At 32.4% G+C, this 18,479-nt stretch overlaps 1 protein-coding gene across 3 annotated transcripts in view; it reads right to left on the bottom strand.

Annotated features, from left to right (window-relative positions):
• Positions 1–18,479, bottom strand: part of LOC143253666 (ionotropic receptor 25a-like) — a 119,252-nt gene that overhangs the window by 57,994 nt on the left and 42,779 nt on the right. For all 3 annotated transcript variants that reach the window (XM_076507869.1, XM_076507868.1, XM_076507870.1), the window contains 2 exons: positions 14,068–14,170; positions 6,244–6,384 (listed from right to left, as the gene is read on the bottom strand). In XM_076507869.1, coding sequence (XP_076363984.1) covers positions 6,244–6,384; positions 14,068–14,167 — 241 coding nt within the window. In that variant the 5' untranslated portion in view covers positions 14,168–14,170. The remainder of the gene's footprint in view (positions 1–6,243; positions 6,385–14,067; positions 14,171–18,479) is intronic.

Below are 18,479 nucleotides of genomic sequence, written 5' to 3'. Positions count from 1 at the left end.
GGAGACAGACTTCAACATGCGATTATACACTAATATTTCATCCACATATCAGGCATTTCTCCTAGTAGAGATCCTTCAGGCAAGCTTAATTAACCACATGGTGCAAAACTCGTACACTTTATCGCTCGTGTTGAAAACGAGCCTTAGGTCTTCATCCACTTGCCAGTATCTCGATGCCAATTTTAACAATTTTATTGAATCAATGATTTGTTTGTTTGTTTTGAAATTTCGCACAAAGCTACTCGAGGGCTACCTGTGCTAGACGTCCCTAATTTAGAAGTGTAAGTCTAGAGGGAAGGCAGCTAGTCATCATCACCCACCGCCCACTCTTGGGCTACTCTTTTACCAACGAATAGTGGGATTGACCGTCACATTATACGCCCCCACGGCTGGGAGGGCGAGCATGTTTAGCGCGACGCGGGCGCGAACCCGCGACCCTCGGATTACGAGTCGCACGCCTTACGCGCTTGGCCATGCCAGGCCCCTTGAATTAATGAGTCCATTTCAGTGTATCTAGGCACTCCGTAATTTGTAGCAACGGAAAAGATGTCAACACAACTAATCTTGTTCAGCCATCTAAAGTCAATGTAAACCTTGGACATACCTTCTATTTTCCTACAGTCACTACTGAAAATGATCAAACACCCTTTAAAGGCTGTACATCCAATGTACTAGTTACTTATGAAGTGGTAAAGGAATTGCTGCGTAGACGTTTTGTAATCAGACATATCTCACCTGTATCTATGTGATGCTGCATGAGTGTTGTTTCTGTCTCATAAACACGCTGACATATTCTAACAAGTCACTAAGTTTCTGCCACTACGTTAAGTCTAAATTTTCTGCACAATCCTCAATTATTGATCTTAGATGTACTGATATTTTGTATTTTCAAGACGGCTGGTATGGGAATTAACACTTTAATTAAAATAAAATACAGAACAACGTTTCGATCTTCTTAGATTATCTTCAGGTTAACAGAGAGTTTACAACTGACCGTTGCCAGTCACATGTCTTAAGAATGAGAGTGTAATCGGGTACGGAATTGTAGGGGACGCTGTAGTTAGATGTTTGGTTATAAATTAGTATAGATATAAAGTGTTCCTTTATATTGATTTAATTTTGATTTGAGTTGTTGTATAGGTAGGTCTTCTTTGATTTTGAGTTTGTTTATATTTGTTTCTCTAGATACTATTTGGGTGTTTTCTTTGGTTATGTTGTGTTTATTTGATTTGCATGTTCAAAAATGTGTGAAGGTGTTTTTTGTGTTCTTTAAATCTAGTTTCCATTTTTCTCCTTGTTTCTCCAATATAGAAGTCGTGGCAGTTGCTGCATTGTATTTTATAAATAATGTTGGTGTTGTGTTTGTCAGTATAGTTTTTACATAGTATAGACTTTAGTTTCGTACCTGTTTTTTGAATAAATTTGGTGTTTACTGAAATGTTGCGTTTTGTTATAAGTTTTTTCCAAATGTTGATTATTGTTTCGCTGATATCGGGAATATATGGTGTGCAGCAGTGTAAGGTTTTGTAGTTTGTTGTATCTTGGGATTTATTGTTGTTTGTCTGGGTGTGTATAATTATTTCAACGGTTTTTGGAGGAAATGCGTTGATATTGATGAAGTGTTGTTTTATTTCGTTGATTTCATCGTTAGTTTTATCGGGAGGGCATAGTTTTGTGGCAGTGTTTATTTAGTTTCTTAATATATTGAGTTTTTGTTTTATTTCATGTGCTGAGTCCTAGGGAATGAATTGTCCAGTATGGGTGATTTTTCCGTGGATTTCTGTTTTGAATTACATATCAGTTTTCATGATTTTGAGGTTAAGAAATGATATTTGGTTTGTTTTTCCCGTTTACAGATGAGCTTAATGTTAGGGTGTATGGAGTTAACATGGTTGAAAAACTAAGTGTGTGTTCTGTAGATGTGAATCCAGCATTTGTATCGTCAACATGTCGGTACCAGTATAGTGGTATTGATAGTGTATTGATACTTGTGTATTTACTTTTGGAATGGATGCAACTGATACAATTCTGACATTAACATTATCGTTGGTTGCTTTCACTTCACTTACTCTGATCATGATCATCCTAATGTGTAGCTAATGATAACTGTCGAAGAACATAGGAATCCTCTACCTTCTTGAACTAATATTGTTTACTTTCTGGACAGTAAACAGACTATTTTGTGCATGACTCTATAACACAATTACATGGCATGATACAATAGACTTTGTCCATTTCAAAACATGGAACACCAGTTGTGTACACTCGTCCAATCTACTTTCGTGGGGTTAAACTGGACAACATTAGATATCTCTATCACTGACCATTGTTCACTGGTTCCGAATGAAAAACTGAGTGATAAACTCTGTAGTATATCCAATGATACCAATACGCAAACCAAGTTCAAAGAGAATACTACTGTTATTCCGTAAGCACAACCGGAGTATGACCTCTCCACTCATCTGTAGTTTATTTATATTTGTCAGTGTGTGTTGACTGCCCCGAGTGGTAGTTTTGTTTCGAGTGCTTAATACAAAGCGAAGTATACCTCTGTTCTTGCCACTCCAGTATCATCCAGAAAACTCAGACACATACAAGGATTCTTCCTGCCCAGATAGAGCTGGGACGGTCACCACACCCTTTGGTGCAAATTGTTTGCTGCACGTCTTCAAGTTTTGATACATTATAAAATTGTTTCAAGCGAAAAAGATAGGCAGGTGAAAACCTGTTTTAAGGCAGTAATTTTGCTGTAAATTTTTCAATACATAATTAACATCTTATACTGAGTTACATGTTGGATAGGTCACTAAACACTGAAGTTTAAATGGGTTAACAGCAACACGAGTTTTAATGTAAACACCTACGCTAACGTGTTAAAAGTACAAATATTTGTACTCAATAAGACGGAACATGCTCACAGAAAATAGAGAATTATTAATAGTATTTGCTGAACTCAGTGGCTTTAGTTAACTACATATAATAAAACAAAAATCTTAAAATCATGATTGAAAAACTAAAAGTTATAAGAGACAATCAGCTGTAATGTAAATTAGAAATAAATTGCACTATGTAAATATATCTTACTATATATGTAAACTACATATTAATATCAATACATAACAAAATGGTTGGTACAAAGGAGGATGGTTTTACAATCAGAAATTCTTGGAACGAGGGAAGATGTATTATATAGGAATATTATATTTTGAATTAAAAATTTATGACTGTGTGGAATATGAATATTAACTGGAAACTGTTAATTTAAATGGTCATCATGTGTTGGTTCGTTTTATCACAAGAAAATGCACACCTCATTGATGTAATTAGTAGTGTCCAGTTTAAATATTAATTTATTTTATTGGAACTATATTTATTTTTATAGGTTGGAACCTGCAGACAGCAAGGATTTTGAAGTGTTCTAATCAATGGTTATGGAATTTATAATATGTTGAGATTGGACTTTTTAATGTCTTTGCTGCTTTTTGATCTCTTTCACGTGCAACTTATTTCACCTATTGCCTTGAATTGTAAGTTAAGTTATTGTTTGGTCTATGTGCCGATGTTCGTTTGTCAAGATGTTTACTACAAGACTGGTTTCCAGAAATAACGTCAGTATTGGTTGACGTGAGAGTATTGTGTATGAATAAATTATCAATAATTAAGTTTTTCATCTTTATATATGTATTATACAATGTATTGTGTTTCATACTTACTATTACTCTTCTGGTTTTCTCATTAGTAGCGCTCACGATTTTGTTTTTCCACAACTACGTTCTTTGTAACGAGAGTTTTGGTTCATCATTCACTTAAATGGTATTGTTATCTCATGTGTTTTTAGTTGTTTTTTTTAAGTCTTTAACATGTTTGTGTTGATATGTAGTTTCAATGATATCAATAACACCAATAATAACCTTTTTGAAACATTTCCTTACTCGTTCTATGCTACACTCTTCCAGGAAAAAGAACATAATAGAATTTCGATCGCACACCAGAGTTCTTTCGCACAGAAGTTTTCTTTCACGTACTTGGAAGGTAATGTCATGTTGTAATACGTTTGACTTTTGATGCTGAGTTAACTTAGTGAACTGTTTCTCTCTTAATCGTGAGTTGTAGCCGCATTTACTTCACAAGGTAACTATTCTATTTAATTATTCAATTCACAAATTTTACTGGTATTACTTTTTGTTCTTTGGTTTTAAAGTTTTTCTCTCTCTTTGTAGACAGGCCCTGGATTTTGTTGTTATGGGTTGCCTGAATCATTTAAACTATTATGATCATTCCATCTTTTAAAATAGTACGATTATATCAAGGAAAACACGCTTGCTTGAAACGTTGTAAGATTAATTCTAGCTGCTGTTATAAGAATTTTTACGACATAAAATTTGTACTCCTTGTTTTCAACAACATTGTTTTCTTCGCTAAGTATGACAATCTTATATACATGAATTAATTACACATAATTAACGATATTATTCATGATTACTGCTGTTCGTAGCCATTGCATTTTTAATAATTTATACCTCTGTTATTAATTGAAAGTATCTAATTGTCGTGAAAAACACCTGGAAACATGCAATTTCTCTGTAAGCCAGTTTTTATATTTCATCCCAATTTTACATGCAGCTTCGTTCAATAAAAATTTAAAGTTCACACGATATTAGGAAAAAAGGAAAAACAAAACAGGGCGTCTATACTCCAGTTATAACAGTGAGTTACTTGTAGAGAATTGTTAATATACAAAACCCAAAAATTCCTTCTACTTTTTTGTCTGCAAAAGTGTTACTGCGTCTGTTGGCCCTACTTGTTTTTGTAATTCATTACTGGTGCATAATCCAGTCCTTTATCAAGTCTAAATGTTTATTGAAACAAGCCTTTCGGTATTAGCCAATTCACAAGTTTCATAATTTCTGGCTTTCTTAACTTTTAAATGAAATTCAAAAACTGAGATTTAGTTACTTAGAACACTAGATACAGGTGTAAAATTTATTAAAATAATTACTTTTAGCTCTAGGTTAATGTTGAAAAGATGAATAAAACATTTCAGATCTTCATGGTCGTTTATTTATTTGAGAAAAAGGGAACATCTTATGAGTAAATTAAGAAAAATCAAATAAATATGTATATATGTATACAGATTATTTATGCAATTATATATGTAATCTCAATATTAAGAAGTGTCAATAAATGTTTTTCACTCTGCACTCTCTCAGTTGTGAGTCGTTTAAGTGCTTTCATTTTCATACATAAATTGCCAAAAAATGTTTGACACATTTAGTACTTAATTTTGAACACTATAAGGGCTTTTTCAACTTGTAATGCTGTAGTATAATATCTTTTAGATTACATATGGAATCTTTTGTCAGTCATTCTATGTTATATGTAACTGTACGTCTGATATTTTTCTTGACCATTATTGTATTTTATATAACTGTGCGTCTGATATTGGACTTGCCTGTTATTGTATGTCATGAAACTATACGTCCGATATTTATTCACATTTTTCATTGTAAATCATGGAACTGAGCGTGTGTGATAGAATAGTTGTGAAGTATATAGTTATTGCTTAGAGTCATCGTTATTGAATAGTCTATGTCCACCAAATGACGCCAAGCGCAAAAACCATATAGTAATTTATGAAAATAAATTAAATTGTTTTACATACATTACAAGATTAGCACTCGATATTGGCATAAAAATAGTGTCACTAGTGATCCTTGAACTGGTGCTTTCGTTTTGGAACACATTAATTTCCTTTTAATTGAATTTGAAGTGAATTAACAATTGAAATAACTTACCTGGCTTTCGCATAACTTGAAAACCGAACAAATATTATTCATTGTTTAGCCTGAAGAAGATACACTTTGGAATTATAAACAGAAGAAACTCAAAGTTATAGAGGTCAGAAAATTTAGATCATATTTATCATACTTGTTGCTGAGCCGATTTTTCAGAAATGAAAAATACGACGAATTTGCCTCTTGTTTATCGAACAGATATTTTAAATAATTAGATAAGAAGCTTTAATGCTGCAAACCTTATTTATCACATCACTGAATTAAGAGGGATGATGCATATTTTATAAGGTGCAAGCCAGTTTTGCTTTTGTTTAGTGTACAAAACACATTAAACATAAACCTCTCTCTTCATCTTGTCAATGAATAACGACATGTAATTTTCCTTAGTGATAAATCTGCCTACTTCTGTTTTATTGGACCAGTAGTTGTGTCAGTTAATCAGCCATACCTTCTTGTTCTGTGGTTGACTGGTTGACAACGATTTCCACGATGTTATCCACCCGGATGTCGGCAAAAGTTCGGTTTACATAATCTACAGCGTCTCGCATAATATGTCGTGGAAAATCATATGTGTCTTCAGTCACCAACACTAAAGAAAAATTATAATTAGTTGAAGAAAAGCATAATATAAATTCGGATGTGTTTTAAACGTCGAATGTAGAGATACATTGTAAGATGTTAACGTGTGTCTGATGCGAGAATAAAAAAGCAAAATTCGAATTATTTACTGAGTGAATCATGAAGAGTGTCTGAAAGTTACATGAGAGTAAACAGTGCATCAGTGATCGGATTAGGAAATAGGCCATACTTGTGAAAACTAGTTTAACATTAAATTTACCTGTGAACTCCAGTGATTTTTGAAATATTCTGTTTAATTATGTTAGTTTTGATTAAAATTTTCCTTTACATACTTGCTTACCAAACATTATTTTTTGCCTTTCAGTCATGCCTTGAATTCACAATAAAGAATTACATGAACGGCGAATTTGGGTCATCTCTTGTTTTCTTTTTTTTTTAATGTTTTCTAACCCATTTCGGAACGATTGGACTTAATTATTTGTTTGTTTATAAGCCTCAACAAATGTACCAATATAATCAGATTTAGGAATTTTATACTAAATTATTAGTCTCCAAGTGGGTTAGCGGAGAGTATACCGGCTTACAACTCTAAAATCCGATGTTTATTTCCCGCTGTGGTCAAAACAAATAACCTAATGTGGTTTTGCTCGAAAATAAACAATAACAACTAAAGTATTAACACGTTTGTTTGACCTGTTTTTATAGTATCGAAAAGACAGCAACTAATAGTTGTTTTCTATAATATCTAGTTTACATGTCAGATAGTGAATTAGTAAGCCTAGTTAACTGTTAATCAGGCCGCCATGTTTGAGGCTTATAGAAAGCTATGGCGTCTATGAAAAAATTGTGGCAAAACGACAGCTGATACTATGCCGTAAATCAAGTACTTCTTGCCAATGGATGCTACGATCACTTCATAATTAACTAAATAATGCATACGACACAAATAGTTACCGTTCATTTGTTATTCCGTGGCCGGTAGCTTGAAATTAGGAACTCTGTCAAGTTATCTGAAATTTTAAAGACAAACGATTTGCGACAAAACTCCATAATTGAAAAGAGGAGAACTTGTGTTTTGACTGTTGTTAAAAGTTGTTCTAGCTTACAACCACCACCATGACCAAATGCATGTTTTAAAACTATTCATCAAAATGCCTGTGTGTCCATTACATCGTTTGTTACAGGATCCCTAATAACTTATATGATACGCAAATATGTAAAGAAAAATATCATTAATATTGCAGCTAATCACACTTATTTCTTTTGTCGTTAATAAGGTGGTAATACGAAAGTTAAACTGGCGAATGACTCGACACAAGAAGTAGATAGAAGATTGTGGTATTTTTGAGTGGTTCAAGGGAATAGTGAATCAAGGATATAATCTTACTGGATGAATCATTAAAAAAGTGGATACAAGAGGATGTTTTAAACTAGATGCTGAATTATGTAGAACACTTTGATGAAACTGTTAAGGCTAATGATTGGGCCATAAGGATTAGTGTATTAAATATAACTCAAATAAGTGAATAATGTTTTAATTAATTACGTGTAAATATTGTGATGAAACTAGTAAAATTAGTGAGTGGATAATGAATATTGATTTACGAATAGCACAACTAATGTAGCAAAAGGAGACAAAAGAACTATTAGAGGAAGTAGGTTGACGTAAATAAGCTGTAGGAAGAAAGATTAAACAACCTCAACATTGAAGAGTTTGGAAATAAACTTACAAAATACACGATTTTATGATCCAGTCTTCCTCAATAAAATTAAAAATGATGTTTTGTTTGTTTTTGGAATTTCGCACAAAGCTACTCGAGGGCTATCTGTGCTAGCCGTCCCTAATTTAGCAGTGTAAGACTAGAGGGAAGGCAGCTAGTCATCACATCACCACCCACTGCCAACTCTTGGGCTACTCTTTTACCAACAAATAGTGGGATTGACCGTCACATTATAACGCCCCCACGGCTGGGTGGGCGAGCATGTTTAGCGCGACGCGGGCACGAACCCGCGACCCTCGGATTACGAGTCGCACGCCTTACGCGCTCGGCCATGCCAGGCCAAATTAAAAATGAGATAAAACAAAAGAAATGAAAAAAACGATAAAGTATTGTACATTGTTCAGTACATTATATGATTTGCTCAGAAGTATGTTTGTTAATATAAATACAGTAATGAGTGTTTAATATTGTATGAAGTTTAACTTTGGTTTTATTAATTCAGAATTAATAGATTAAATAGAAACACAGTTTAATATTAAGCAAAATATTTAAATAATTAATTTTTGTCTTCGGGGTATTTCTACGGTATATCCACTGAATAAAACGTTACAAGTAATTAACATTTTAATAATTATCGTAGCTATATTTCATAAGGTCTAGTTCATTGGGATATGATCTCTTATTCATTTTGTCTTTGAGTGCTTCCACATCTTTGTTATTATGTATTTGTTAATCAAATGCTTCATAAGTCCAAAGACATTCAAATCATTATAAAGTTAGTTTGGGGCTATTTTTTAAAGTCGGTGCAACACTGAGATTAAAAAAAGTAAGTTTTTTGATTTAGTTGGTTAACCTTCAATATATATATACTTTTGTGAATATAAAGCCACTCTACGCACACACAGCCAATTTAGGAGAGGCTCAATAGATCTATCACCTACTTCCTGAAACTTTAACAAAAACAAACTAGTATGTTCACTACATCCACATACCAAAAACATTTAGGTGTTGACTTTTGAAGTTCTATCCATATGTACATTTTTCTCATAGATTCGCATGATTTTGTGTTAATTTGATTAAAATACTTAAAAACTAAAACAAAGAGTATTGCACTATTAATATTTAAAGTATACACTATAAAGGCAGCCGATGTTGCTAGTGTTTGTGTTACTGATATTTCTTTTAAAACTTTAATATTAAATAAGAGGTTTACAAAATTGAGAGAAATAAACCAGCAATATACGTTTTATTTAAATGCATACTTAAATAAACCAAGAAGACAAAAGTCTTTAAGTGCACAACTGATGTTATGACAAAATTTCAGTCAGTTAGTCGGCACTTTATTGTTTCACTTAGTCGTTGTTCTGAATTAAGCACAAAGCTACACAATGGGCTATCTGTACTCTGCCCACCACGGGTATCGAAACCCGGTTTTCAGCGTTGTAAGTCCCCAGACGTACCGCTGAGCCATTGGGAAACATTTACTTAGTCAAACTTTTAAATATTTTCAGAGCTTTGTAATATAGATTAATAGATTATCATATAAAAAATTTAGGAAAGTAAAATCAGTTGACATTACTGGCGAAAATATTTGTTTCTTTATTATGTAATAGAGAAAGCATATTTTTACGTTAAAAAATTGGTACATTGAAGCATACTAGTATAAAATACTCGCGGTCCGCTTTAAAGTTCAAATGCCGAGGTAAGCCAGGTTCATTCTGATCGTGATCTGGGAGGGGCAGGTGTTACGTGGTAGATCACTTCCTCCCTTCAGCACTGATATTGTTGGGATCTGTTTAAGTCGAAACGTAAAGAAGGGTTCTGTACTTATGTCAAGTTACTATCATAATTACACTCCTATCCATTTATATTCAACTTTGAGCATTTAGACTGGCACACGGTTTGCTTCATTTGGATTGTAGAACATTAAACAATAGTCCCAAATATTTCAATACTTGTTTATTCGGTAATATAATCATTACATACTTAACATTAATATCCTAATAATATACCAGTGAATACACCACACAAATTATGTGGTTAAGTAGGTCTAGCAGTAGGTAACTAATTGCTTTACTTAATACATATTTATAGGAGAAGGGAAGTTGGTCTCTTTTCTATCGTGTATGGTATAGGGATGTCGTGGACATAGTAGTTTGTGCTTGTTTACGTTTTGCAGGAAGTAGATGATAGATCTATTAAGCCTATCCTAGATTGGATGTATGTACAGTGGCTGAATATTCATAAAATTGTGTTGCAAAACTCAACGTATTGTGAGTGGAGCTTTATATGTTGTAGTGAGGATTGAATTTTGTGTACTTTGTAGTTTTTGTTTAGTTACGTCTCGTGTAACGTTAATCCAAGCTGGGCAAGGCATGTTCCATTACAGACTGTATGTACAGTTTGTAGATCTTCAATATGCTTCTCGGTGGCGTGCCTATATTTTCTCCAGACAGAATCCTGACGTCGCTCACCATATTGCAAATTTTGTTTACATGTTTTCTCCAGATTAGTTTCAAGTCATAAGTAAAGACTAAAATAAATTGTAGATGTAACAGAATGGAAATGAGTAATCCAATCAATCCAATAGTGTAATCCAATCAACCTAAGAGTAATTTTGAAACTGAACAAACAAATGCACAACTTTTTTTTCCTGTTGAAACACAAGATACCTTCTTTTAAAACATCTTTGGTAGTACACAAATATTTGTCCTTATTGCAGGCAAGTCTATATTGGGTCAATGACTCGAATCTTAGCTACTAGAATCAAGAAGTACGCACATAACAGCCTCTTCAATAACTCTGGAATTTAGAACCGCCTAAGGAAAGACTATAGTGGAAAAATCAAACAGTGAACACTTTAAAATAATAGCCTCAGCGAAATGTTAATGGACGCTAAGAAAAAGGAAGCACTCCTAATTTGTAATATACAACTTAAACTGAACAATCAGCTGGATACCACACTGAATATCAAACTATGATCAACTCATCGTGACTGAGATTGGCAACATGTGAAAATTTCTTTCAATAAACAAATGTCAGAATCTACTTAACTGGAAAAAATCTTACGTGATTTACAAATAAACACAATCTAAGTAATAGTTGTCTATATCAGGGTCATTATGTATTTTAAACATAATTTAGATGGTAATTATCCATATCAGGAAGACTGGATCATTATATGATTTAAACATAATTTAGGTGATAGTTGTCGATGTCAGATTATTTTATGTTTTAAATATGTATTGTAAGTGGTCTTTAAATGTTTCATCTTTCTGAATGTTTGTTTTGGCCTTTTTGTGTTTAAAATATCTTAGTACTTTTATAATATACAATGTTTAAAAACAAAAAAACTTACAATTACTTTAAAATAGCGATTATTTAATACACAATTCTAAAGGTAAGACAGTTTCAGTCTCAAAAGTACAATAAAATTCCAATAACTTACTATGAAAGATTAAAATCAGTAAAAACCGCGATGAGACTGCGAAATATGACCTTGTATTTACACAATTACCACAATGCTAATTTACATATTAAAAAATTTCATGCCATCTACTGACAACATTTCCATCAGGTCCATTATTCTTATTTAATAATTTGAATTTATTTTTTTTATATTTAATTATCTCAATAGATTCACGTATACTCTTATTAACAAAATTTCCAAGTTGTGCTAAAATAATTGTCCCCCCCATTGAATTGTGTGTTTTTAATGTTGCTTTTATGTTAATTAATTTTGAATTTTAAGCTACTGCTAGTTTGTCTCATGTAAGCTATTAACATCCACGTGATATTTTATATATAGCAAATTATTCCATTAAATCAATTTTATCTTTAACTATATCAAGAACTTGGTTAACTTTTTTATCGGTTTGTATCTTGGAAAAATATTCATTTGTTTTTCTTTTTTTCATTATTTTGCAGAATAAGCTTGGTATAAATTATAGTAATATTCTTTTTTTACTTTTTTCAGCAAATGGTTTTATATTAATATTGTTATCTCTGTTTTTAGTTTCTTAACAGTTCTATCAACAATATCAGGATTGAAACCTTTTTCTACAGATATGTGTTTAATTAATGATAACTCATTGTTAATATCATCTTGTTTACAGCAAAATTTTTGTATCCTATCCACAGTTTTGTTGAGATTTAGTGTGGCAAGATTTTTTGATGTGATGGAATGATTACAGAAAAAAAAAATTCCAATAAATGGTAGTTTCCAATTCATCCTTAATTGTGCTCTCTAAGACATCCAAGAAAGGTAAACAGCCATTTGCTGAATTTCATAATTAAATCTTGTAGAATTATCAATGGTATTAAGGTAATTAGCAAAACTAACTATTTCACCACCAAATAAAAAATTTGTCATCCACATACATTAGCCACACTTCAGGTTTTATCCACTTTTTCTAGCACTTCACTTTCAAAACTGTCCAAAAATAAATTATATAATAACGGAGATAAAGGAGACCCCATTGATAAAGCTTTATTCTGTTTATAAACTTTGTTTATTAATTTGAAAAAAAAAGTGTTTTAACGTTGCTTCTACCAAGCTGATCATAACCATTATTTCTAAATCTGTGTTATTGTTTTCTTTCAATTTTGTCTCAAAACATGCTATAGCTTTATCACAGTTACTTTTGTGAACATTAACACAACATCAAACGACACCAAAATATCTATTTCATCTAAAATTATATGCTCAGTTCTTTCCCAAAGTTCAAATGTAGTCTTAATGGTATATTTGATTTTATCCCTTTAAAATGATAATTTTAAGATAGAAATTTTGCTACATTATAAATTGAACTCTTAATATTTGATACAATAGGTCTGAAACTGTTACCTATGCTGTAAACTTTAGATACGATATATAATACAGGTAAAGTAGAGTTGCTTGGAGTTAAAATTTCCTTTTCACTAGGTGTTAGAGTTTCAGAACTCTTAATTTTTTCATTAACTATAGTATGAACTTTATTTGCAGAAATTAAATTTATTATTCTCATATGGACCTTCTTTAAAAGTTTCTTCAACTTTAGAAACGTAATCATTTTTATTAAGAATTACAATTTGTCCACCTTTATTGGCCTTGTAAATGCCTTTAAAAGTTTCTTCAACTTTAGAAACGTAATCATTTTTATTAAGAATTACAATTTGTCCACCTTTATTGGCCTTGTAAATGACATCTTGTATCTTCAAACTTTGCAAACTTTTATTTCATGACGACAGATGTATCTTTTAAGATGTTTCTATAAGTATTTTCGTCATCCTGTTCATTTATTTTAGTACATAACTAGTCCCAGTTCTCTTGGTTTAACTGTTTGATTTAATTTCTTGTTTATTTCTGAGTGTGCTGAAGTTTTTTATGTTTGCGTCTCTTATGTTTATGTAGAGTTCACCTGACAAGTGTGGCACTGTTGTGGGCAGAGATCACAGACCAACAATGTTACAGACACACAACTTGAACTAATATAGGATAAACAAACAAACTTGTTAAAACAGTAAATATTAAATACAAAAACATTTTTATGCAGTACTTATTTTCATATTTTATTTATTTGTTATTACAGTGTTAAATTTAATAACTTGAGAAGCTTCTATTTTTTAAACAACCTTTATCGTGATTTTGCTTCCTTTTCTGTAGCATATATAAATATATATATATATATTATCATTCTTAAACAAAAAAAATGCACATGTAAATCTTTGCTTTATTAACTAGCTACTGAATATAACGTTTGTTTAATTTCGTATAATCGCATATTTGAATATTTATCAGAAACAATACTGTATTTCAGCTAAAATAATAGGTATTATATGGTGGTAAGAGTACATTTTAAAAACTTATTTTAGTTATGCAATTTATAAAGAGACGTTTGCAATTAAGTATAAACTAAGCCAATACATTTGTTATTATACATGACTTTTGTAATTGTTTACATAATCCCAAGAAAAATAGTTTTATTGCTTACCAATGTCGATTGATGCATCTGTTATGGTAATAGCAACACCTACTAGAACCACTAGAAACAGTAGACTGATGCATGTTGGGCTTGCCAAAGTTGTCTGCATAATCTGTGAAACAAAATTAGAGTAAATGTAACAAATATGAAAAAAATGCATTTGTTTATGGAGCTTGATTCTTCAGTTGTCAGCTCTTAACCATCGTAGTAAATAATCAACTCTTTATTGGCTGTAAAATCACTGACCACTGAATAACTTGCATGATTTGAAAAATAGAATTAAGCTCAGTTGTTTTAACTAAGGTTCCTTGAGGCACTATTTTGTGTGCTTTACACATCATAGTACACTGACTAGCCTCCACTGAAATACAGAAGTCTTGTGTGGTTGAAGAAAAGATACCTTGAAACATCATCCTCTTGGTTTTGGAGGAAACTTATGAATGGGAACTTCATTTATTTGATTTTTATTAGGATAAGAAACAGTAAGTTTTGGGTCGGAAAAATTAACACCTTCATATCAGGTGGAGTCAGAGTACATAGAAAGTAAAAACATTAAGAGGTTATATCTCAGGTGAGAAGATTCTGCTCTTCTCACGCTACCCCACGACTCTACAAATGAGAGAAGAGTTTGATTAATTCTTCATAAGAAAATATGTAAAACATTTCGGAACTTATTAAGTATAACCAGTCTGTGTCAAGTGAGAAGTTGTGGTGTCTAGTGCATAATGTTTTTAGCTCCTTTTTGATGAACTAAAATGAAACAGCGAAATAGGTAAAATGGGAAAACGAGTAGATGTGGTCTATCATCAATCAGTAAACAAACGCACCTAATGGAATAAGGTTGCTAGGTTTAAGACAATATAAGTCATTTTTATTTAGATATTAGAAACAATGTTTAAAATACTTCATCTAATATTGCTCAATTCGATATGCTTTGGCATCAAAAACATTGCCTCCAAAGTTGAAAAAGGTCCTTGACACTTCTGTGAAGATCATCAACTGGATTAGGGGTCGCGCTCTGAACCATAGCCTCTACAAGTCGCTTTGTGAAGATTTTGGAAGTGAGCATTCAGTTTTGCTTTTCCACACAGAAGTCCGCTGGCTGTCACATGGGAGAACTTTAACGCGCTTCTTTGAACTTCGATAAAAAGTCAAAACTTTTCTGAAGGAACGTGACTGTGATCTGCCCGGAGAAATAAAATCACAAGAATTTAACCAAATGCTAGCCTATTTGAATGATATTTTCACTCGTATGAATGACCTGAGTGTATCTCTTCAAGGGAAAAATATAAACATATTGAAATGCTGCGAAAAGTTAAATGCTTTCAAAGAAAAGTTACATCTTTGGTGTCGACGAGTTAAAAGAGGGAATCTTTTAAATTTTCCGTCATTCGAAGAAATGGTAGGTGAGGATGAGTCGCTAATTCCATGTGTGTGTGAAGAAACTGTTGATCATTTGGAAATACTATCAAAGTCATTTGATGGATATTTTGGAGGAGAACTGGAAACTTCTGAAGAATGGATTATGAATCCATACTCCTTCAATTTCGATAATATGTCAGATAATGAAGAACTGGAGGAAGATCTTATTGAACTGCGCACAAATCGAGTTCTTGAAATGCAGGTTGGAAGCAAAACTTTGGAACAATATTGGTGTTCGGCAATGAACATGTTTCCAAGACTTTGTGAAAATGCACTAAATGTGGTCATCCCATTCGAGTTTGGATTTAGTGCCCTTTTGTCAATCAAGACAAAATCTAGACATCGCTTGGGTGCACAGGCAGACTTGCGGATTGCTAACAGCAACAAAGTGCCATGCTTTGAAAAACTAGTAAGACATAAACAGGAACAAAATAGTCATTAAATTTAATTTGGCTTATGAACATTTCAAATTCAAAGAAATTTCATTTCATGCATCGATGAAAATTTATTTTTTTTGTAGGTCATGTAGGATTTATGCAACTTTTAGTTTGTTGTAATATGTTTTATTTTGCAAATGTTTCGTTTTTGTTTATATATCATTAAAAACTAATTACAAAAATTTGTTTTGGCCACCTTCACCTTTATTCTTAAATAAATAATTACTGTGAGGGGTGCGAGAACATATTAAAATTTTTTAGGGGTGCGAAGCATAAAAAAGGTTGGGAACCACTGATCTAGAACAACAATTGAAACAGAATAAATTCATTTTAGTTTGTACAGCTCGATTATCAAATATATAATATTCGGGTAAGGATTCATTTTAATGTTTTCTAAACATTTGAACTAAATTTATGTGTATTGCAACTGTTCTTTTAAACATTATGAAAAAAATACTTTGTAAATTCGATATAAACTAACCGTACGTAAATATTTCTAAAATATCAATTGTCACTATTTAGAATTATAAACTTATTTATTTATAATTTGCTTCAGTCATTTGTACCACAAAAATTAGCTATTCGTTTTCATATTACGTAAATAAACAAGTACAACTCTTCTCTGTCAGTTTTAGAATATTAATGAAAATAATATCCTATTGTTTATATTTATGTTGTGAATGATCACCATGGTCCATGTATATACCAATGATCCCTTAGACTGTGATCCAAATTACATACTTCATTGGACACATGAGTTGGTTGATGTTTTGTATTCTTCAGGAAATAAAATAACAACCTGAACTTAAACCAAGACTGTTGGATCATGCATAGATAAATTACTTTGTTGTCCTGTATGACCTGTAACGGATTTAAATTACTGTTTATATTCTGCTCTGACGAATGGGAATAAACAGTCCTAAAGATAGCATCCAAATCTAAGAGCTTGGTCATATAGATATGACCTTCATGTAGATTTGATCCATAAAACTCTGTGACACATTTTAAAAAATTATTAATATTTGGTTTATTTTCAGTCATAGTTTCTCACAACTATTTTGTTTGTTTGTTTTGAATTTCGCACAAAGCTACTCGAGGGCTATCTGTACTAGCCGTTCCTAATTTAGCAGTATAAGACTAGAGGGGAAGGCAGCTAGTCATCACCACCCACCGCCAACTCTTGGGCTACTCTTTTACCAACGAATAGTGGGATTGACCGTCACATTATAACGCCCCCACGGCTGAAAGGGCGAGCATGTTTGGCGCGACGGGGATGCGAACCCGCGACCCTCAGATTACGAGTCGCACGCCTTAACACGCTTGGCCATGCCGGGCCCTCACAATTATTAACATAGTTTATTCCGTTGAAACTGTGGTCACATGACCTGCTCCAAGACTTAAGTGTGTTTTTTGTGTAGCAAAGCCACAAAGGGCTATCTGCTCAGCCCACCGAGGGGAATCGAACCCCTGATTTTAGCGTTGTAAATCCGGAGACATACCGCTGTACTAGCGGGGGGTACCAAGATTTAAATGATTAGCTTAAAGTTCGCCAGTTCTTCTGAGTGTGACTCAAGTAGAATAGTTAAATCAATGATAACCAGTTTATGTTAAGATAAGAATAAAGTAAATAACCCTAGCTAACGGGTTTGGTATTTCTTCGAAATTTAATTTTAAAAAATACATAAATAAATCATATTAATAATAAATTATTTGTTTTTAATAAAAAATCATAAATTTAATTCTCATTTGTAATACTTTGAACTGATCAAATTACAATTAACAACATAATTTTGATCACACCGAAAAAGTTGTTCTTCAAGTAATTGAGTAAATAAGCAACATCTTGACCATCCCCCAGTAGGTTTACAGACCTACAACGTTAATATTCTGAATCTAACATGCCGCTGTAGACAAATCACAGATACCCAGTTGTCATTTAATTGTAAATTGTTTATAAATTAAAACCAATGTAAACAACGTTTCGACCACTATTATGCCTTTATAACCCGGGCGAAAAGACTCGTCAGTTTGATTAAAGCAGGTGGAGTGTGATTGACATGTTATTACCTTCTATAGCATGTTCGCCTTTACAGCCGTGGAAGCGTTATAGTGGTCACTCCCACTATCCATTGATAGAGAGCAACCCAATAATTTCTGTAATTTTTTTTAATTTTATAGACACAAACTTACTGTTTAAAAATTGTCTTATCTTCGTATTGTCGGCTTAATTATTGATCAAAACTATCATTCGCTTTACATTTGACAAATATACATTAGCTGGCTATTTTATTACGACCCACAAACGCACTTATTTAAAATATTTTATTTCTTTGCAATTTATGAAATAGACTGACCATGTTAGTATACTATAAACCTATTTAAACTATAACTGCGATTAACGCTTATCAATCGGGAAAATACAGATATTTGACCAGGAAAGTTTATAAATTTCGAACATTATTAACTGTTTAACTTCAAATAATTAATTTCAGTTGTTAATATTTATGCGAAGAAATTAGATATTTTCGCCAGTGAAAAACGTACGTGTGCTCAGTGAAACAG

This window comes from Tachypleus tridentatus, chromosome 6, assembly GCF_004210375.1.
Source record: "Tachypleus tridentatus isolate NWPU-2018 chromosome 6, ASM421037v1, whole genome shotgun sequence".
Classification (NCBI taxonomy): Eukaryota; Metazoa; Arthropoda; class Merostomata; order Xiphosura; family Limulidae; genus Tachypleus; species Tachypleus tridentatus.
The sequence above is the reverse complement of the archived record's forward strand: the minus strand, read 5'-3'. Positions and strand labels throughout refer to the sequence as shown.